This window comes from Ctenopharyngodon idella, chromosome 7 (genome assembly GCF_019924925.1).
Source record: "Ctenopharyngodon idella isolate HZGC_01 chromosome 7, HZGC01, whole genome shotgun sequence".
Lineage (NCBI taxonomy): Eukaryota > Metazoa > Chordata > Actinopteri > Cypriniformes > Xenocyprididae > Ctenopharyngodon > Ctenopharyngodon idella.
The window spans coordinates 2605903-2624502 of record NC_067226.1 but is presented as its reverse complement, the minus strand read 5'-3'; the positions used below and the strand labels follow the sequence as shown (position 1 = coordinate 2624502).

Below are 18600 nucleotides of genomic sequence, written 5' to 3'. Positions count from 1 at the left end.
ATAAATACACACACAATAGTAGGCAAAAGTGATGTCAGGAGGGGATATTTGTTTTTAATGACTCTGTAAGTTTGATTAAACCATGAAATTATGAGGAAAATATGATGTAAATTTTTCTAGACCAGACATCTCTTATGGCCACTACTATGCGTGTGTGTGTGTGTCTACAGTCAAACCAAAATTTATTCAGACACATTGAACATTTCATTCATTAATACAGTTTATTCACTATAGTTTAAAAAAATGGTAATAAAATATGACAAGATCTCAGAGTTAAACTGTGTCAGAAAAAAATTAATCTTAATTATGTCGGATAACACTTAAGCAAAACATGGTCAGGTCAAAGTGTCTGAATAATTTTTGGTTCCAAATTTTTATCAGCTTTACTGGTAGTCCACTGTATGAATAATTTTTGGGTATAATATGTCACTGTTTACTTTATTTTGCTAAAAATAAACTATAGTTTCCTGCACCCACTAGTAAAAATATATCAAAAATGTCTGAATAATATTTGGTTTGACTGTGTATATATATATATATATATATATATATACACACACACACACACGATCAAGAGTAATCACAGCCACGTGATATTCAAAAAAAACGCACGGTTGCAAGTGTGATACTGCTTTTATACAACTGCTCAATTAAAAAGATATTAATATTGAGTAACTTATATTTTAAACACAATATTAACCAGTTTTGTTTTTAAATAAATGCATACATTTATACTTTTTTTTTTTTTTTTTTTTTACTTATTTTGAAGTGTTTATTTTCTTTCTTTTACATACAACACAAGTTCACAGATTGGTTTGTATTAGTGTTTCTCTTCATACGGAGTTTCTCTTCACCATTATCACTTTTATCTTGCTCTCTGGGTGTTGTAAGGCAATATTCTCTATAAAGCTGCTTTTAACATTGCTCTAATAGTGAGTATAATGAGATATGTGGTTATATTAATACAAAGAAAATATTTTCCAGATTATATTTTAATCATTTAGTTTGGATTTAGTACATATACATATTAAATTTATAACATTCAGTACATATATAAAAGTTATTACATGAACATTCTAATCGAAAATAAACGTGGAAGTGAGTCCATTTCACAGCACCCATACAGTACATGATCAGATATATACAATGAATGAATGTATAATTTGTTAATGTTTTAGCTGATAAGGAACTGAAAATCTGGTTGTCAGTACAATATTTAAATTCAAGGGGTTTAAAGTGATTTCAGTATAACAACCTATTGCAGAATCTTAGTTTGAAGAAAGCAACTTAGAGCCTAAAGAAAAACCACTGAGACTATACATAACTAAATGATGACATCCTTAGTCTGCACACACACACATGCTGCATTTATTTCCAGATTAATATATTCCCTGAAGAGGAAAAAGTCACAAAGCACCTGAGCCTCAGAGATTACAGGCAAAAGAGTGAGAAAAAAATGTTTTTCTAAAGGGAGGTTACACAAATGTGTGTGTGTGTGTGTGTGTGTGTGTGTGTGTGTGTGTGTGTGTGTGTGTGTGTGTGTGTGTGTGTACATGTGATATGGCCACGAGAGTGTGTTTTTTTGTTGCCACAAAAGCCCTTCTGCACCGTTGCCTTGGTGAGCTGTTAGGGTGGTGATGGTGTGTGTGTGTGTGTGTGTGTGTCTAGTTTGGAAGGGCTGATGTCACATAAAACCTCTGTCTTTTCCCCAGGGGGTGAGAGCCCTGTTAACTCCTGTTTTTTTTTGTTTTTTTTTTCACTCTCATTCTTTTTCCAAAAAGAACATCATAATTATCCTCTTAGTTCTCAGTCTATGTAGTGCTTTACAAAAAGGTTCAGATGTTTAGCTTGTGAGGTTATGTTTATGTGCATGTATCTGAAACTTGCAGAAGATAATGGAAGCCTGTTATGCCCTCAGCGTAAAGAATCTCACATAATCTCTTTGTGCTTTTCTTTCATAATTGTGACTTTATTTTTCATAATTATAACTATTTCTCACAGTTGTGAAAATAATTATGTCATTCTCACTTTATTCTTCTTTTTAAATTGATCTCACAATTGTCTTTTTTAATGGGGTGTGTGTGCGTGTGTGTGTGTGTACCTATTATACTCTACGTTATGGGGACCAAACAAATGTCCCCACAAGGATAGTAATACTAGTTATTTTTGATCTTATGGGAAACTTTTTTGGTCCCCATGAGGAAAACACAACATGTCCTCCAACCAATACGCCCATATAGGTCATTTGTCACTTCCCTGAAATACGTCCCATAGGAGCGTTTACTAAAGTTGCGCCCTTATCGACAACAGGACACTTTCGTTTTAATGCATTGTTCCCTTTTATCTGCATTGTCATATTTCGGGTTTCCTGTAGCTCAATTGGCAGAGCTTTGCAATATATAACAATATGCAATCATGCGATTGTGGATTCGATCCCAGGGAACGCATGTGTTCATAAAGTGATTATGCACTATAAATCACTAAGGGTAGGTTTAGGGTTGGGGTAGGTTTAGTCGTTAATAAAAAAATGATTTTTGCTAAATGGAAATAGGCCAAAGAGCGGGTAAGGGATCGTGTAAAAAGTCCACACATTGCATTTAAATGAACACGCATTTTGATTGGTAACGGCGGTCATACATCATTTCATGACGACAGACGTAACACGACACTGTCATTATTTTTACGCCAGCTAGAGGGCGCATGAATTTAAAACGTAAAAATAGGTCGTAAAAAGGTGCGTAGAAACCTATAGGGTCGTTTTTTGAAGGAGGACAGTCTCGGAAAACAGCTCATAAAAAATGAAGTTTTTTGAAAGTGTAAAAAAATGTATAAATGCAGAAAGTTTTCTGTGATGGGTAGGTTTAGAGGAAAGGGATAGAATATACAGTTTGTACAGTATAAAAATCATTATGTCTATGGTAAGTTCCCATAAAACATGGAAACCTGTATATATGTGTGTGTGTGTGTGTGTGTGTGTGTGTGTGTGTGTGTGTGTGTGTGTGTGTGTGTTCGTATGTTTTGTCTACCTGAGAACCAACCATAAACTGTAAATTACTGGCCAAGGTAAAAGTAAGATTAAATCTCAACACTTTACAAGGCTTTGGTATGTTTTGACTTGGCACAAGATAAAAATCCCATACCCAAGAGACACCTCAGTGAAAATATATCCCCTGGTGTCACTCAGTAGTTTGAGGCTCAATGAAGACTAAGCTCTAATCATCCAGGATAAATCCCCCAGACTTAACTCAACCACTCACCATTAGTTCCTATGCAAACAAATAAAATAGTAACCAAATCACAATAGCCACGGGTTACATGGAGGTAAAAAAAAATCACTGAAATGCACACTTAATGCTGGTGACAAAACCGTTTATAAAAATAGAGTTCGGTATTTAGCCTTTCATCTCGCTAAGAGCTTTCTAGAAATGTGTGATGTTCTGAAGAAGCCTTGAGGGAAGTGTGATTAAGGATTTGGCTGCACTGTCCTTCTGTTTCTATGGAAGCTACATAAAATAAGTCTGGCCACCCAAAGGCATTCCCTGGGAGAGCTCTATATGCCCTTGTGGCAAGTAGGAAGTATAAACAGCCCGGAGTGTGGGCACTGAATTATGGATGGGGTGATATCGACAAGGGAAAGGGCGAGTGTAGGAATGTAGGACAAGCACTTTCAGAATACACACACACACTTATAAACATATACAAACAGGCAGTACTAATATTACAAAAGCACTTTTCAGACATAACATGCTGTTAATATGTGGAATAATCTGCTGAATCTATAGAAAGAATGCATGTGCAATACAGTTCAAAGGATTGGGGTCGGTATGATTTTTATGCTCACCAAGGCTGCATTTATTTGATAAAATACAGTAAAAAAATACAGTAAAAATAGTAATATTTTGAAATATTATTACAATTTAAAATTATTGTTTATATTTTAATATATTTAAAAATGAAATGTATTCCTGTAATGGCAAAGCCATCCTTCATCCATCCACGATCCTTCAGAAATCCTTCTAAACATGCTGATTTGGTGCTCAAGAAACATTTCTGGATTCTTTGATGAATAGAAAGTTCAAAAGAACACCATTTATTTGAAATAGAACTTTCTTGTAACAAAGAAAAAGTGATCAATTTAATGTGTTCTTGCTAATAAAATATAATTTCTTTAAAAAAAAAATCATACTGACCCCAAACGTTTGTATGTGTATGTCATAGGCAGTGTTGGGGGTAACTTGAGTTACGTAATCAGATTACTTTTTTCAAGTAACTAGTTAAGTAACGCATTACTTTTAAATTGACAACAAAATATCAGAGTTACTTTTTTAAATAAGTAACACAAGTTACTTTGTTTTCCCATGTATTGACTGACAGCTCTCCTGTTGCCATATAGAGAGAAATCGAGAGTAAGTGCAGACGCGTTTTGCGTAAACATGACAGATATTGTAGTTCTAGACTACATGTGAGCATTAACTCATCTCACTTGCACAAAAACAGAGTCAGTATTCCTTTAAATGAATTAAAACAGTGAAATGCAATCTCAGAATATTGCACAAACCTGCAATAATTAAATATAAATATATATTAAATATATAATTAAATAAATTAAACACATTTATACTTGTATATTTAAATATATTTAAATGTATGTATTTAATATGTTTCTTTGCTGCTGACCTTCGATTATCCAATTCAACCATATTAATAAGCAAAAATGACTTTAGATCATAAACATCATATTTGTGATCAGCCTGAAGCTTATTCATTTCACGCTTGGTGTGAAAGGGTCTTTACGTTTGCCAAAAATAGAACATTTTTGTTGTTATTAAAAAAACAAACAATCAAGCCCAGCCCTGGTGAAAAAAGTAACACAAATTAATATAATGAATTACTTTACATAAAAAGTAACTAAGTAACGCAATTAGTTACTTTTTTAGGGAGTAACGCAATATTGCACTACTTTTAAAAGTAACTCTCCCCAACATTGCTCATAGCCACACACACACAAAGGCAAGATGAGTCTCCAAAATGTCCAAAATTTCTTCTGGATACTAAAAATGTATTCATGTTATTGCATAAAAAATATCAAACCAAGTGGAATGATCAAAAAATTTTGATTTTTCTGGGAATGACTTTTACCAACTGGCCATTTTTGTGAATGTAAGAAGTCAATTTTCATTAGTATTTAGCGCCCCCTTGTGGTGTGATATCCCATTACAGTCCATTAATTAACAGCATGAGATCTGTATGTGCATCCCAGTGTGACTGTGTCTTAGCGTCTGACTCTAACCTGTGCATGAAAAATGGAGAGAGACTTGGCAGTGTGCAGGGGGATCAGGACCCTCACCAGGAACTGCTTGTGCTCTGATTTGAGAGGCAGAGCAAAGCCATTTATGATACTGGAAAAGAGGAGAGGAGAGGAGAGGAGAGGAGAGGAGAGGAAAGGAAAGGAGGAGGCGGAAAAGAGAAAAGGGAGAATAAACAGGATTAGTATCAGTCGTCCTGATGATGCTCTGTACACTCATTCGCCACATTATTGTTCATCAGCTAATCCCCCGCTAAACCCCCCTCATCTTTCCACTCTTTCTGACTGTCTCCTCCTCTCTTTCTCTCAATCCTTTAGTTTTATCTTTGTTTTATCTTCTTCTACTCAGTCTGTTCCTCCCATTGCTTAACTGTTATTTAATTCTATTCCATCTATACTGTCTTTCTCTGTTTCTCTTTTGTTCTACAATCAACTCTCTTCAATCAACTCTCTATCTTCTTCGCTCTTTGTCTTTCTCTCTCATTTTACATACTCAATCTTTCTCTAATTCTACCAGTTATCTCCCCTGTCTCTCCTTCTGTTGCATTCTTCCTCTTTTCTTCTTTTTACTTTGCTTATCACTTATCTTACTGCATATATATTTGACCAAAAAAAAAAAAAAAAAAACATCTGAAACAATTGAATAATTTGAACAGTTCAACAACAACAAAAAAATCTAAATTGAAAATATATTTGGTTTAAATTTCTTAAGTTTATTTTCTATTCCCAGGAAACACTGATAAAACTGTTTAAATTTATTTTGGAGAATACTTCTGTATTTTATGACACACTATACATTTTATAAATATTATTATAATATTTATATAAAATATAAATATTGAAATATATTTAAATTTTATAGATTTTAAAATTAAAATATACATGTATGTGTGTGTGTATATATATATATATATGTACATACATACAGCTCTCTCTCTCTTTCCCTCATTCTCTCTTCAGTAGTGATCAGAGAGATGTGTGGGTGGGAGGCACTATAAATACTACTGGCATCAACCTGAATTTAGACCTCCATCCCCAACACTCTGACTCATGCCTCCCCCTGGTTGTCTCTCTCTTCCCCTGTTTCTCTCTGTCAAAGGTTTTCTTTGTTTATGCTATTAAACACACTGAGAAATAGGCACCATTTTGTGTACATTGAACCCAATATGCAAAGCAGCAGTGGTTTTGCTGAGAACATGGCTGTGAATTACATGGCTGGTAAGATGGGAAACATGACTGGGGAACAGGCAGCAGGTACATGCAGCAAGCGCTGATGTCGAAGATCTTTGCTAAGTGTCTGAATCACCAGCTCGCACACCATAATCTGCCACATTAAGTTATGTAAAACTATAATTTACTCATTCAAGATTATAGTACAAATGTCATAAGATATTATATGTACCTCCTAACACTGGAAACAATAAATAAACCACAGGGATCTACCTTAAAATCTTCTAATTTACATTGGTTTGCTATATAAACATCATCTGAGCTGGTTTTTAACACAAATTTAGTGTGCTTTCTATTATGAGAGTTTGAAAGAGTATCTACCTTCCCAAAATTTCCAGAAGTTCAGCAACTCCATTGAAACGCTCAGTTTCATAGATGAACCTGCAGAGTTTAAAAAAAGATATGACATTTTAAAGACAAACAAAGAGCAGTTATTGTCTGTGTAATATCAATACTGGTCATGCTTTTTGTCTACACGACTGTGTCTGACCTGAGGAAGATGTTGTTGATCTGTTTGCGGATGTAGGCCCTCAAGCCCAGGAGTTTGCCATAGACACGGTGCAGGATAGTCTTCAGATATTCTCTCTCTCTGGGGTCCTCACTGTCAAATAACTCCAGCAGCTACATTCATACACATAAACACAAACAAGTCAGCCTTTTTGCACTTAATTAAAAGCACTAATCATATGCCCTGACACTTAAAGGGAATGTTTATAATTGGTGCAAGTAGCCTTGATAAAGTTTCAAATCAAGATCAAAATAAATACGAATCAGAAATACTAACAGTCAAACCCGGAGGGTAGACTGCCTAATTGGACAGTATTTATTTTGACAAATATTGCGATTTCACTATGATACGATAAAAATGTAACATCTCATATTGCTGTTCCAAGATATCAGGGCCAAAAAAAAAAATCACTTTGAAAGTGTTCAACAGTGGGTGCCAAAACTACAAACTAGCAATGTTTTTCTCCAAACACTGGACTTGAAGATGGACCAAAATCGCCTAAGACCGCCTTGACTCCATTTTCATTCACAGAGTTTCATTATACATTTATTTTCATTTATATTTATTATATAATAAGAAGAATATATAGATAACAAGAAGATAAGCAGAATAGTGCATGCAAAATATATTTTTATTTTAATTATATATATATATATATATATATGTACCGTATATGTAGAAATAAATATATATACAGTTGCAAGAAAAAGTATGTGAACCACTTGCAGAATCTGTGAAAATGTGAATAATTTTAACAAAATAAAGGAGATAATACAAAATGCATGTTATTTTTTATTTAGTACACCCCCCCCCATGCATTTTGTATTATCTCCTTTATCTTGTTAAAATTATTCACATTTTTACAGATTCTGCAAGTGGTTCACATACTTTTTCTTGCAACTGTATATACACATACACACATATAAGCATGTGTGTATGTATATATATATATATATATATATATAATTGTATTATTAAATAAATATTAAATAAACATATGTGCATAGTATATATATTGTTTACATTATTTATTTATTTTTTATATTAGCTGCATTTACATGGACCCTAATAATCCGAATGTAATCGGACTAGTAGCACAGTCGGAATAAAAAAGTCACATGTAACCACGTCAATCGTAATTAAAGTACAATGCATGTCCAATGACGTAGAGATGGCATAATGACATATGCCGCCTGCAACAAGCTTTTGTTGTTGTTGAATGAAGTGTCATAAATGACTGTCGTGTCATTCTAAAATTTTCCCACATCGTCTGTTGAGTTCAGACTCTCATCTACACCTTGGATGAGAACCACCTTGGAGAGAAGACACCTTGTTTTGGGCACGGGAAGGGGCATTTTTACTGCTTGATAAATATAAGCAGCACGGTACAACGGTTCATGTGCTCGTCGTCTCCTAATCAGGACCCGAAACAGATATATTAAGAAATATTAAGTCTGCTCTATAAAAATATTAAATATTAAGTCTGCTCTATAAAAAAAAAGAAAAGAAGCAAGGTAGGAGAATAGTTAGTATGCGCAAACAGCAGGAAACACTATGTTCGGATTCATCAATCGGAATGAATTCATTCCAACTGAAGCAAAAGGTGTCTATGTAAACTTAGCTACTGCAGCCTTTTTAGGTTTACAAGGGGTTTGCAAATGTTAAAAATCACACAAGGCCTCTATACCTATACCTCTACACCTATACAAGCTCTTTACCTGTAGAACAAATTTCTGGTCCACGTAGCGCTTTGCAAGAGAAGGCTGGAAATCTGGACTCTCAAGAAAGCGTAAAAAGAACTCATACACCAGCTAGATAAAAAAAGTAGAGGAGGAAAAAAGAGAGGAAATGAGACCGGAGCTGTGACACAAGCTATAAAAAGCTCATAATGCTTTCTCACTCTATGCTGTCAATGTATGTGTTAGTGTGTTTGAGTATGTTATGAGAACGTGAGATGTACATGTACCTGTAAGTGTGGCCAAGAGGCTTCCAAAGCTGGTTCATCCTCCTCTGGGTCAAACTCAGGGTTCTCACTGGGTGGGAGAGTTCTAAAAATGTTCACTGAGATCTACAGGAAAAAGAGGGGTTGAAAAGTTGTGTTTTAATAAAGCATGGAAATAATACTATTGCTTCCTCATAGCAAATGACAATAAAAGAACTAAGATAGACAAATAAATCAATGAAGGCTCTAGCTTCTGCTCTAACACAGGGGTTCCCAACTCTGGCCCTCGAGGTACACTTTCCTGCAGAGTTTGGCTCCAACCGTGATCAATCTTACCCACCTATAACTTTCTAGTAATCCTTATGAGCTTTATTATTTTGTTCAGGTGTATTTGATTAGGGTTGGAGCTAAACTCTGCAAGAAAGTGGACCTTGAGTGCCAGAGTTGAGAACCTCTGCAGACTGTCTCATCATATTCAATTGTTCCCTTATGCTGTGAATATTTAAATTAAAGGGATAGTTCATCCAAAAGTGAAAATTCTGTCATCATTTTCACAACTTTGTGTCCATACATGACCTTCTTTCTTCTATAGAACACAAAAGAAGATATTTTGAAGAATGTTGGTAACCAAACAGTATTGGTTACCATTGATTTCCATTGTATGGAACATTGTATGAGACAGTCTTTTCCTGTTCTGTTCCACAGAAGAAATAAAGTCATACAGTTTTGGAATGACATCAGGGTTGAGTAAATGATGACAGAATTGTCATTTTTAGGAAAACTGTCCCTTACAGTCACTGTAATTATTTTAAGTGCTCTTTTCTTTGCAACTTAAGCTCATTATAGATTTCGCCTTTATTTTCAAAACTCACCGCTATTTGCTTTGCACAATTGCAAAATGTTGTGCCATTTCCGTAGACAGAATGAAAGTAAATGGAATTTCATTTTAAAAAGATATTTGTGTTCTTTGTATTGATCAGAGCAACAGTAATTCACTGTTACTTGATTTGCATAATTCCTCTAGTAAACAAAGGGCTAAAACAAACACAACGCAGGCAGCATATGTAAATAAACAGCACTATCAGATGCCATAAATTCATTTTTAGCGGATTCCCCGCCTTTGTCTTTCACATCAAAACATAAAAGGACCAGTTAACAAAAATCAATTGCTCCCCAATTAAGGTGTTTTTGTATTTCAGCTACATACTGTACAAAGCTAATGTAGCTAAACACAAAGAAACGTAAATGCTTTTGAGTCTTTAAGTGCACTTTAGTGCATTGGAGATCCCGTGCATCCCTCAAAATGATTTATCTCCCTCTGCCTCCTCTGCTCTTTTATCAAATCCCATCCTACTCCATCACTTTTTCTCTCTTTTGCGATTCATCTCACCATCTTAATAGCCTCTGGGTAAAGGGGTTCGATGAGGACTCCGCGACTGGTGGCCACGCTCTCCACGAGCTCGTTCAGCGCAGCACGTTTGATCTCTTTCCCTTTCAGGTCGGCGACACAGTCCAGAAAGTCAAAAAGCACACAACACTGTTGCAGCTTCTTACAGAACAAGTCATGAAGTTCTGCCACTGGAGCATCTGAGGGACAGGAAGGAGAGGAGATGTAATCGAATATACATATACACTAAAATATACTACACATGTACCATGAGTTTACTATATTTTTCCTAGTCTAGCTTCCCAATAAGCCTGGCATTGTACACTATGAACATTGTTAATACATGTAATTTGCTTTGGATAAAGGCGTCTGCTAAATGCATTAATGTAAATGTTTGTTTGTTTGTTTAAAAACAGAAAGCATCTTGAAATATGACTATAACTGTACTTTTTAGTAATGCTACACTCTTAGAAAACAAGGTCCAGTGGGGTTCTACACAGAACCCTAGAGTTCTTTACTCAATTCTAAACAACCTTTTATGCCAAAAAGATTCTATATTAAGACAAAAATCTTAAATGATTGCATAATACTTTCAAGTTTAACAGGTTATTTCAGTTTTTCTAGCGATAAAGTATGATTATGAGCTGTTTAATCCATAAAATGTAATTAAAAAAAAAAAAAAAAAAAAATTAAAACCAAATTCATAAAATGATCCCATGATGGTAACCCCAAATTGTGCCTCACAGAACCTTGTCTTCTAAGAGTGTAAAGTGATGCAATAGAAGAACGAAGAAGAAAGAAGAAAGAAAGATTCTTCATGGAACCATCAATGCCAGTAAAGGACCATTATTTCTATGCTCCCCAGCAGCACAATTACATTAAAGATTGTTGGAGTTACACAGACCCTTGGATCTGTCGGGTATATTAATGCGGATTTCTTGAAGTGGATGGACGGGATGCTAATGAGAAATGAGTGGAGGCGTCTGGTGCTAACAGGATTAGCGGGTGCTATCTTTAACCCTGCGCTGCCTCGGCCCTCTGTGGACGTAGCGCCTCGAGACACGATAACCATGACAATCCACTCCATTCATCCAAAAACTCAACACAACTACATGCCTTTCTGTTCCTGTACCTCGGCATGTGAATTGCTCTCTCTGTCTCTCAATCTATCTTTTTCTTTAGCCTCAGCCTGCTACTTTGCACAATTACTCTCCATTAAAAATGAATTAGTCTTAAAGTTCACAGTCTGCCACAGCTAGAGTCAAACAAGTGGGTAGGAGTGCAGCAGGTAAGGTAAAAGGAGACAGAGAACAAGAAGTAAACAAAGTGCAAATAAAGATTGCTGAAGAGAATGTGATGAAAAGAGGCTGGTGTGTGTTTGTTTGTAGACGGGGGGAAGGACAGGGTGCAAAAGAGCATGACACAGCCACAGCAGTCTGAACAGAAAAACTAAATTGTCTAGGGAAAAGTGTGAGAGAGAGAGAAGGTGGAGACACGAGGAACTGGAGATGCACAGCGAATTAGAGGAAGAGCGAAGCTGAGAACTGAGAGAATGAAAATCAACTTAAATCATAGAAAGAATGTGAAAACTATAATTATTAATGTGAAGAAATAGCAACAATTTTGCGTCTAAAGTTGAATGATATCACACCGGTTAGACCAGTCGGTGCTCTATTAAACATGCTGTAGTGTTGAACATGCAAAGCTGCTAAATATAGAGTGGCCAATAAGCAACAGTGGGACAGAGAGAGAGAGAGAGAGAGAGAGAGAGAGAGAGAGAGATGCGTGCTAGGGAAAGAAAATAGTGCAGAGAGAGCAGGAGAGATGATGTCATCCCTCTACCCTGTTCCTCTCCTCATGATCTTCTTTTACCCCTCCTCTCCATCCCTCTCTCACTCTCATTCTCTTTGTAGATCTCTTTCAGTGGTAGTGTGATTTTAATGAGTAAAGTCTTTCTGTTTACAAAGTAATTATTGTGTTTGGGTGGCTGTTGAGTTCCTGTACTTTTGAGTCACCACAACCCATAAAAAAGACAAGCAAAAAATAGGAGTTTTGAACTGCCACGTCTCATATGAGATTTTTCTGAGGATGTGGAATGATGTTCAAATAATATTTTAACTTGTTTCATGGACATCATGATGTAAATCTGATAATTTAACTGCAAAACCAGCACAAAATATAACCAGTTTAGTGACAGGTGCAGTTCTGATAATGAAATATATGATAATCATAATGATAGGAATATGAGTAAGTGTGTGTGTGTGTGTGTGTGTGTGTGTGTGTGTGTGTGTGCACAGTATATACTTTTATTCAGCAAGGATGTATTAATTTGAGCAAAAGTGACAGTAAAGACTTTTACAATGCTACAAAAAAATCTGTTTAAAATAAATGCTGTTCTTTTGAAGTTTTATTCATTAAAGAATCCCGAAAATATATATATATATATATAATAGTTTCAACAACAACAACAAAAAAAATATTAAGCAACTATTTTAAACATTGATAATAATAATAAATGTTTCTTTAGAACCCAATTAGCATATTGAAATGATTTCTGAAGGATCATGTCACACTGAAGAATGGAGTAATGATGCTGAAAATACCATCACATGAATAAATTACATTTTAAAACATATTACAAATAGAAAATAGTTATGTTAAATGTTAATAATACTTAAAGGGTTAGTTAATCCAAAAATTAAAATTCTGTCATAAATTACTCACCCTCATGTCGTTCCAAACCTGTAAGACCTTCATTCATTTTCAGAACACAAATTAAGATATTTTTGATAAAATCTGATGGCTTCGTGAGGCCTACATAGGGAGCAATGACATTTCCTCTCTCAAGATCCATAAAGGTACTAAAAACATATTTAAAACAGTTCATGTGACTACATTGGTTCAACCTTAATGTTATGAAGCGACGAGAATACTTTTTGTGTGCCAAAAAAACTAAATAACGACTTTATTCAACAATATCTAGTGATGGGCGATTCAAAACACCACTTCATGAAGCTTCGAAGCTTTACGAATCTTTTGTTTCGGATCAGTGGTTTGGAGCCTGTATCAAACTGCTAAAGTCACGTGATTTCAGTAAACGAGGCTTCGTTACGTCATAAACGTTTCAAAATTTCAATGGGTCACCACTGGAGGCGTGACTTTGGCAGTTTGATACAGGCTCCGAACCACTGATTCGAAAAAAAAAGATTCGTAAAGCTTCGAAGCTTCACGAAGCGGTGTTTTGAGATCGCCCATTACTAGATATTGTTGAATAAAGTCGTTATTTTGTTTTTTTTGGCACACAAAAAGTATTCTTGCCACTTCATAACATTAAGGTTGAACCACTTTACTCACATGAACTGTTTTAAATATGTCTTTAGTAGCTTTCTGGGCATTGAAAGTGTTAATTGTCTTGCTGGTAATGCAGGCCTCACTGAGCCATCGGATTTTATGAAAAATATCTTAATTTGTGTTCCAAAGATGAACGAAGGTCTTACAGGTTTGGAATGACATGAGGGTGGGTAATTACAGAATTTTCATTTTTGGGTGAACCAACCCTTTAAATAATTTACAATATTAGTAATATATTATTAATACAAAAACTATTCTTTTTGATCAAATAAATGCAGCCTTATTGAGAATAAAACAAAAAAATGACTGACCCCAAACTTTTGAATATATATATATATATATATATATATATATATATATATATATGTGTGTGTGTGTGTGTGTGTGTGTGTGAGTGCATGTGTGTGTGTATTTTTCCCTTTTCCACATTTTGTGCTCAACACTCTCCCTCGGTACACTGTTCCTGCACTTACAGCCTCACATGCTTATCCATTTCACTTTCTCTAATGCTCTTTTTCTCTTCCCTGTCTCGATAATCACTCACTCCCTCTTTTATTCTCTCCCTCTTCCTCTCTTGCCCTCTTTATTGATCGGAGGAGGCCAGAGAGGGAGCGGGCCTTCTGTGTACTGTAACCTTACACCATCCCTGACCAGCTGGACCCTGCACGAAGAAGCAGGCAGATATATACCAACCACTATGTTCTTAAACATAGACATATTTTTTTACCCTGAACTAATGATTCACAATCTCATAATGGTACAGTAATCTTCACACTCTAAGGTGATTGCTAATAGATTTATCATTGCTAACCCAACAAGTACAAACACTCATTTCTGTTTCACTTATGAAATTGATGCGTTTTGAATGTGTAGACAAATCACAATGCGAATTAGGCTGAGAGCTCTGAGCTGCCCATTGTCCATGTGGAAGACACTTTGCCTCCAGCAGTGACAGCTATTTACAGAGACACACATGCTCACAAACTCACGAGGACTAGTAGTGAAGTCGCTCTAGAGACTTAAGTGGAAACAACAACACAAATTAACTTGAAGAGCAGAATTCAAAGGTTTACAAATGAGAATAAGCACCACCAATGGCTCACAACACTGCAGCCTGCAGGCTTTTTTTTTTTTTTTCTCGGTAACTAATAACATAAGCTAGCAAACCTGGTAGTGTTGGCCATTTTTTTGGCTGGTCAACCAATTAAAGATTCAGGTCATGTTTTGGACTGATAGAGCATCTCAGCTGTTTTCTTTACTTGCTCTCTATTTTACACAAGCACAGACAGGGACTCACAGGTAAATTCACAGACCAAACAAACACTCACAGGTTCTATATCAGGTGGTGTCTGTCATGCTCCACTAAGCTAATCTTGTGTTTAAAGAGCATTATATATGTCACATCTAAATATCCTGTATCATTAATGGAGCTTAAATATGTAGCAGGTACATGTTAAAACAAAAAAATACACAAAACGTTTTAGCACACTGATAGTAGACGTTTGCCAATCCATAATTGCCATTTATAAAACTGAAGTTTTATGAGGTATAATCTAACACAAGCACCCAGAATACCACAAAGATGCACCAGAACTGTGCATTTTATATAGCTATGTTTTAAGAAATAAAACCAGAGGGCTGAAGTTAAATACACTGGACTTATTAAGAGTAAATTAGACAGACATTGATTAACACAGGAGATGTGTCTCAGTGCCATGTGAATGACTAAAAGCAGGTCAGTTGGATGGTTAAGCAGGACAGAGGCTCAGTCTGGACCCCCTGTGACACACCAACTGGCAGCAAAACCTCAGCTGGAGAGTCTCATTAAAACCGGTACCAGTAAATCCTACTTCACTGGAAAGTAACTCAGATGATTCCTGTATTAGACTAAGTGAATCATATCCTGCTGAAGTGTGAATCATGTAGTTGTGTAAGAACTTGGAAAACCTTTGAAACTGATACCATCCATGAAATACTGCGGGATAACACTGTATTATTTGTGAATATTCATAGCTACTCTACAATGCATCTACTCTTATGCATCTCAAATTGCTTATTTAAAGGGTTAGTTCACCCAAAAATGAAAATTCTGTCATTTATTACTCACGCTCATGCCGTTCCAGACCCGTAAGACCTTCGTTAATCTTTGGAACGCAAATTGAGATATTTTTGTTTAAATCCGATGGCTCCGTGAGGCCTACATAGGGAGCAATGACATTTCCTCTCTCAAGATCCATGAAGGTACTAAAAACATATTTAAATCAGTTCATGTGAGTACAGTGGTTCAATATTAATATTATAAAGCGACGAGAATTTTTTCGGTGCGCCAAAAAAAAAACAAAATAACGACTTATTTAGTGATGGCCAATTTCAGAACTTTGGCGCTCCGAACTATGGATTCGACACGCTGATTCATTACGCTCCGAAGCTTCCTGAAGCAGTGTTTTGAAATCGGCCATCACTAAATAATTCGTTATTTTGTTTTTTTTGGTGCACCAAAAATATTCTCGTCACTTTATAATATTAATATTGAACCACTGTACTCACATGAACTGATTTAAATATGTTTTTAGTACCTTTATGGATCTTGAGAGAGGAAATGTCATTGCTCCCTATGTAGGCCTCACGGAGCCATCGGATTTAAACAAAAATATCTTAATTTGTGTTCCGAAGATCAATGAAGGTCTTACGGGTGTAAAACGGCACGAGGGTGAGTAATTAATGACAGAATTTTCATTTTTGGGTGAACTAACCCTTTAAGGCTTAGTCTATATAAAATAGATGTTGATTGTCAAAAAATATCACTCATATACCTCTATAAGATTAATGGATTACTTCAAATTACCCCCACAAATATGATCAGTACAGTTACAGTAGCTTCCCAGCCACTTAAGAGTTTCTCCCTCACTTCAAGTGGATGACAGAAATGAGCCCATGGAAGTTAAACTAGTTAAGCCTTCAGACTTAAGATCCTTTTAACCACAAAGATTCCTAAACTTACTCGGCATGACAGTGAAATTGGAATCATGGCATTCAAAAAATGATTTTTGCTGCTAGTTAAATTGAGTTTAATGCAACACAATTCCTACTTAATTTCATTGCATTCAATCCACTTAAATGGATAGTTCACTCAAAAATGAAAATTCTGTCATCATTTACTCACCCTCAAGTTGTTCAAAACCTGAATTTCTTGCTTCTGCTGAACAAAAAAGAAGACAATTTTGAGAATGTGGGTAACCAAATGGTTGATGGGCCCCATCTTCCATAGTATGGAAAAAAAAAATACTACGGAAGTCGATGGGGCCCATCAGCTGTTTGGTTATCGACATTCTTCAAAATATCTTCTTTTGTGTTCAGCAGAAGAAAGAAATTCATACAGGTTTGGAACAACTTGAGGGTGAGTAAATGATTTCATTTTTGGGTGAACTATGCCTTTAATTTGTAAAACAGAAGCTTACTTAATGCATTTGTGTTGGATTTAATGAATCATTTTCGTCACCATTAATTAAAACTGCACGAGAGATTTCGGATTCCCAGCAAGCTTTGCATGGGACAATAATTGACTGAAAATGTTATTTTATGTGTTTTATGTTTTTGAGCCAGATAATATGGCTTATGTTGCTTTACTTAATGATTACTATATGCAAATCCCACTGCAATGATCAGTTTCTTCTTTCCTGCAATTCCCATTGACTGTCTTGGTACCTAGTACTGCAAAAGATTCATTTGAGTTACTTTGATACATCTAATCTTTTTGGTTAGTTCACCCAAAAATGAAATTTCTGTCATTAAGTACTCACCTTCATGTCGTTCCAAACCCGCAAGACCTTCGTTCATCTTTGGAACGCAAATTAAGATATTTATATTTTTTATCTCCCATAGAAAGCAATGAAATTACCACATTCAAGTAGTAAAGACATTGTTAAAATAGTCAATATGAGTGCAGTGGTTCCACCGTAATGTTATGAAGTGAAAAGAATACTTTTTGTGCGCAAAAACAAAACAAAAATAACAACTTTATTCAACAATTTTTCCTCTTCCCTGTCAGTCTCCTACACAGTTGACGCAGTGAACGCAGTGCAGATCTTCCATGTTTACATTAGAACGCCAGCTCAGTACTGGTCGACTCTGTTCACGTGAGCACCACGACGCATACGTGTGATGCTGACACAGGAGCCAGCCAATACAGAGTCGGCGTTCGGACGTAAACATGGAAGCTCTGCACTGCGTTCACTACATCAACTGCATAGGAGACTGACAGGGAAGAGGAAAAATTGTTGAATAAAGTTGATATTTTTGTTTTGTTTTTGCGCACAAAAAGTATTCTCAATACTTCATAACATCAAGGTTGAACCACTGCAGTCACGTTGACTATTTTAACAATGTCTTTACTATTTATCTGGACCTTGAATGTGGTAATTTTATTGCTTTCTATGTGAGATTAAAAAACCTCTCCGATTTCATAAAAAATATCTTAATTTGTGCTCCGAAGATGAATGAAGGTCTTACGGGTTTGGAACGTCATGAGGGTGAGTACTTAATGACAGAAATTTAATTTTTTGGTGAACTAACCTTTACCTTTCTGCTACACAACACAAGATATTTAGGTTGAGTTGAATTTAATGTTACAACCCCTCATTTCCAGTATATAATAAAAGTTCAGTCAGAAAATATGTGCATCTTGAATGACAGAAGCATTAAAGGGAATTTTGCTGAGCCTAGCTGTGCTCCTCAGAAGATTTAGTTACAGTTGGAGTCCTTATGGAGGAACCATGACATCTCTCAAAGATGCTCAAGAAGACAATGAATTCACCAAAATGGCTGTAATAGTATATTTTAGTATTAGGGAATGAATTATTATTCTCATTACTTGCTAA

At 35.6% G+C, this 18600-nt stretch overlaps 1 protein-coding gene across 1 annotated transcript in view; it reads right to left on the bottom strand.

The window, feature by feature from the left end:
• ppp2r5b (protein phosphatase 2, regulatory subunit B', beta) overlaps window positions 1-18600 on the bottom strand; it is a 31205-nt gene that overhangs the window by 10881 nt on the left and 1724 nt on the right. Inside the window, exons 2-7 of the mRNA XM_051900447.1 lie at window positions 10376-10572; window positions 9010-9111; window positions 8762-8854; window positions 7026-7156; window positions 6857-6916; window positions 5291-5399 (exon numbers count right to left, since the gene is read on the bottom strand). Coding sequence (XP_051756407.1) covers window positions 5291-5399; window positions 6857-6916; window positions 7026-7156; window positions 8762-8854; window positions 9010-9111; window positions 10376-10572 — 692 coding nt within the window. The remainder of the gene's footprint in view (window positions 1-5290; window positions 5400-6856; window positions 6917-7025; window positions 7157-8761; window positions 8855-9009; window positions 9112-10375; window positions 10573-18600) is intronic.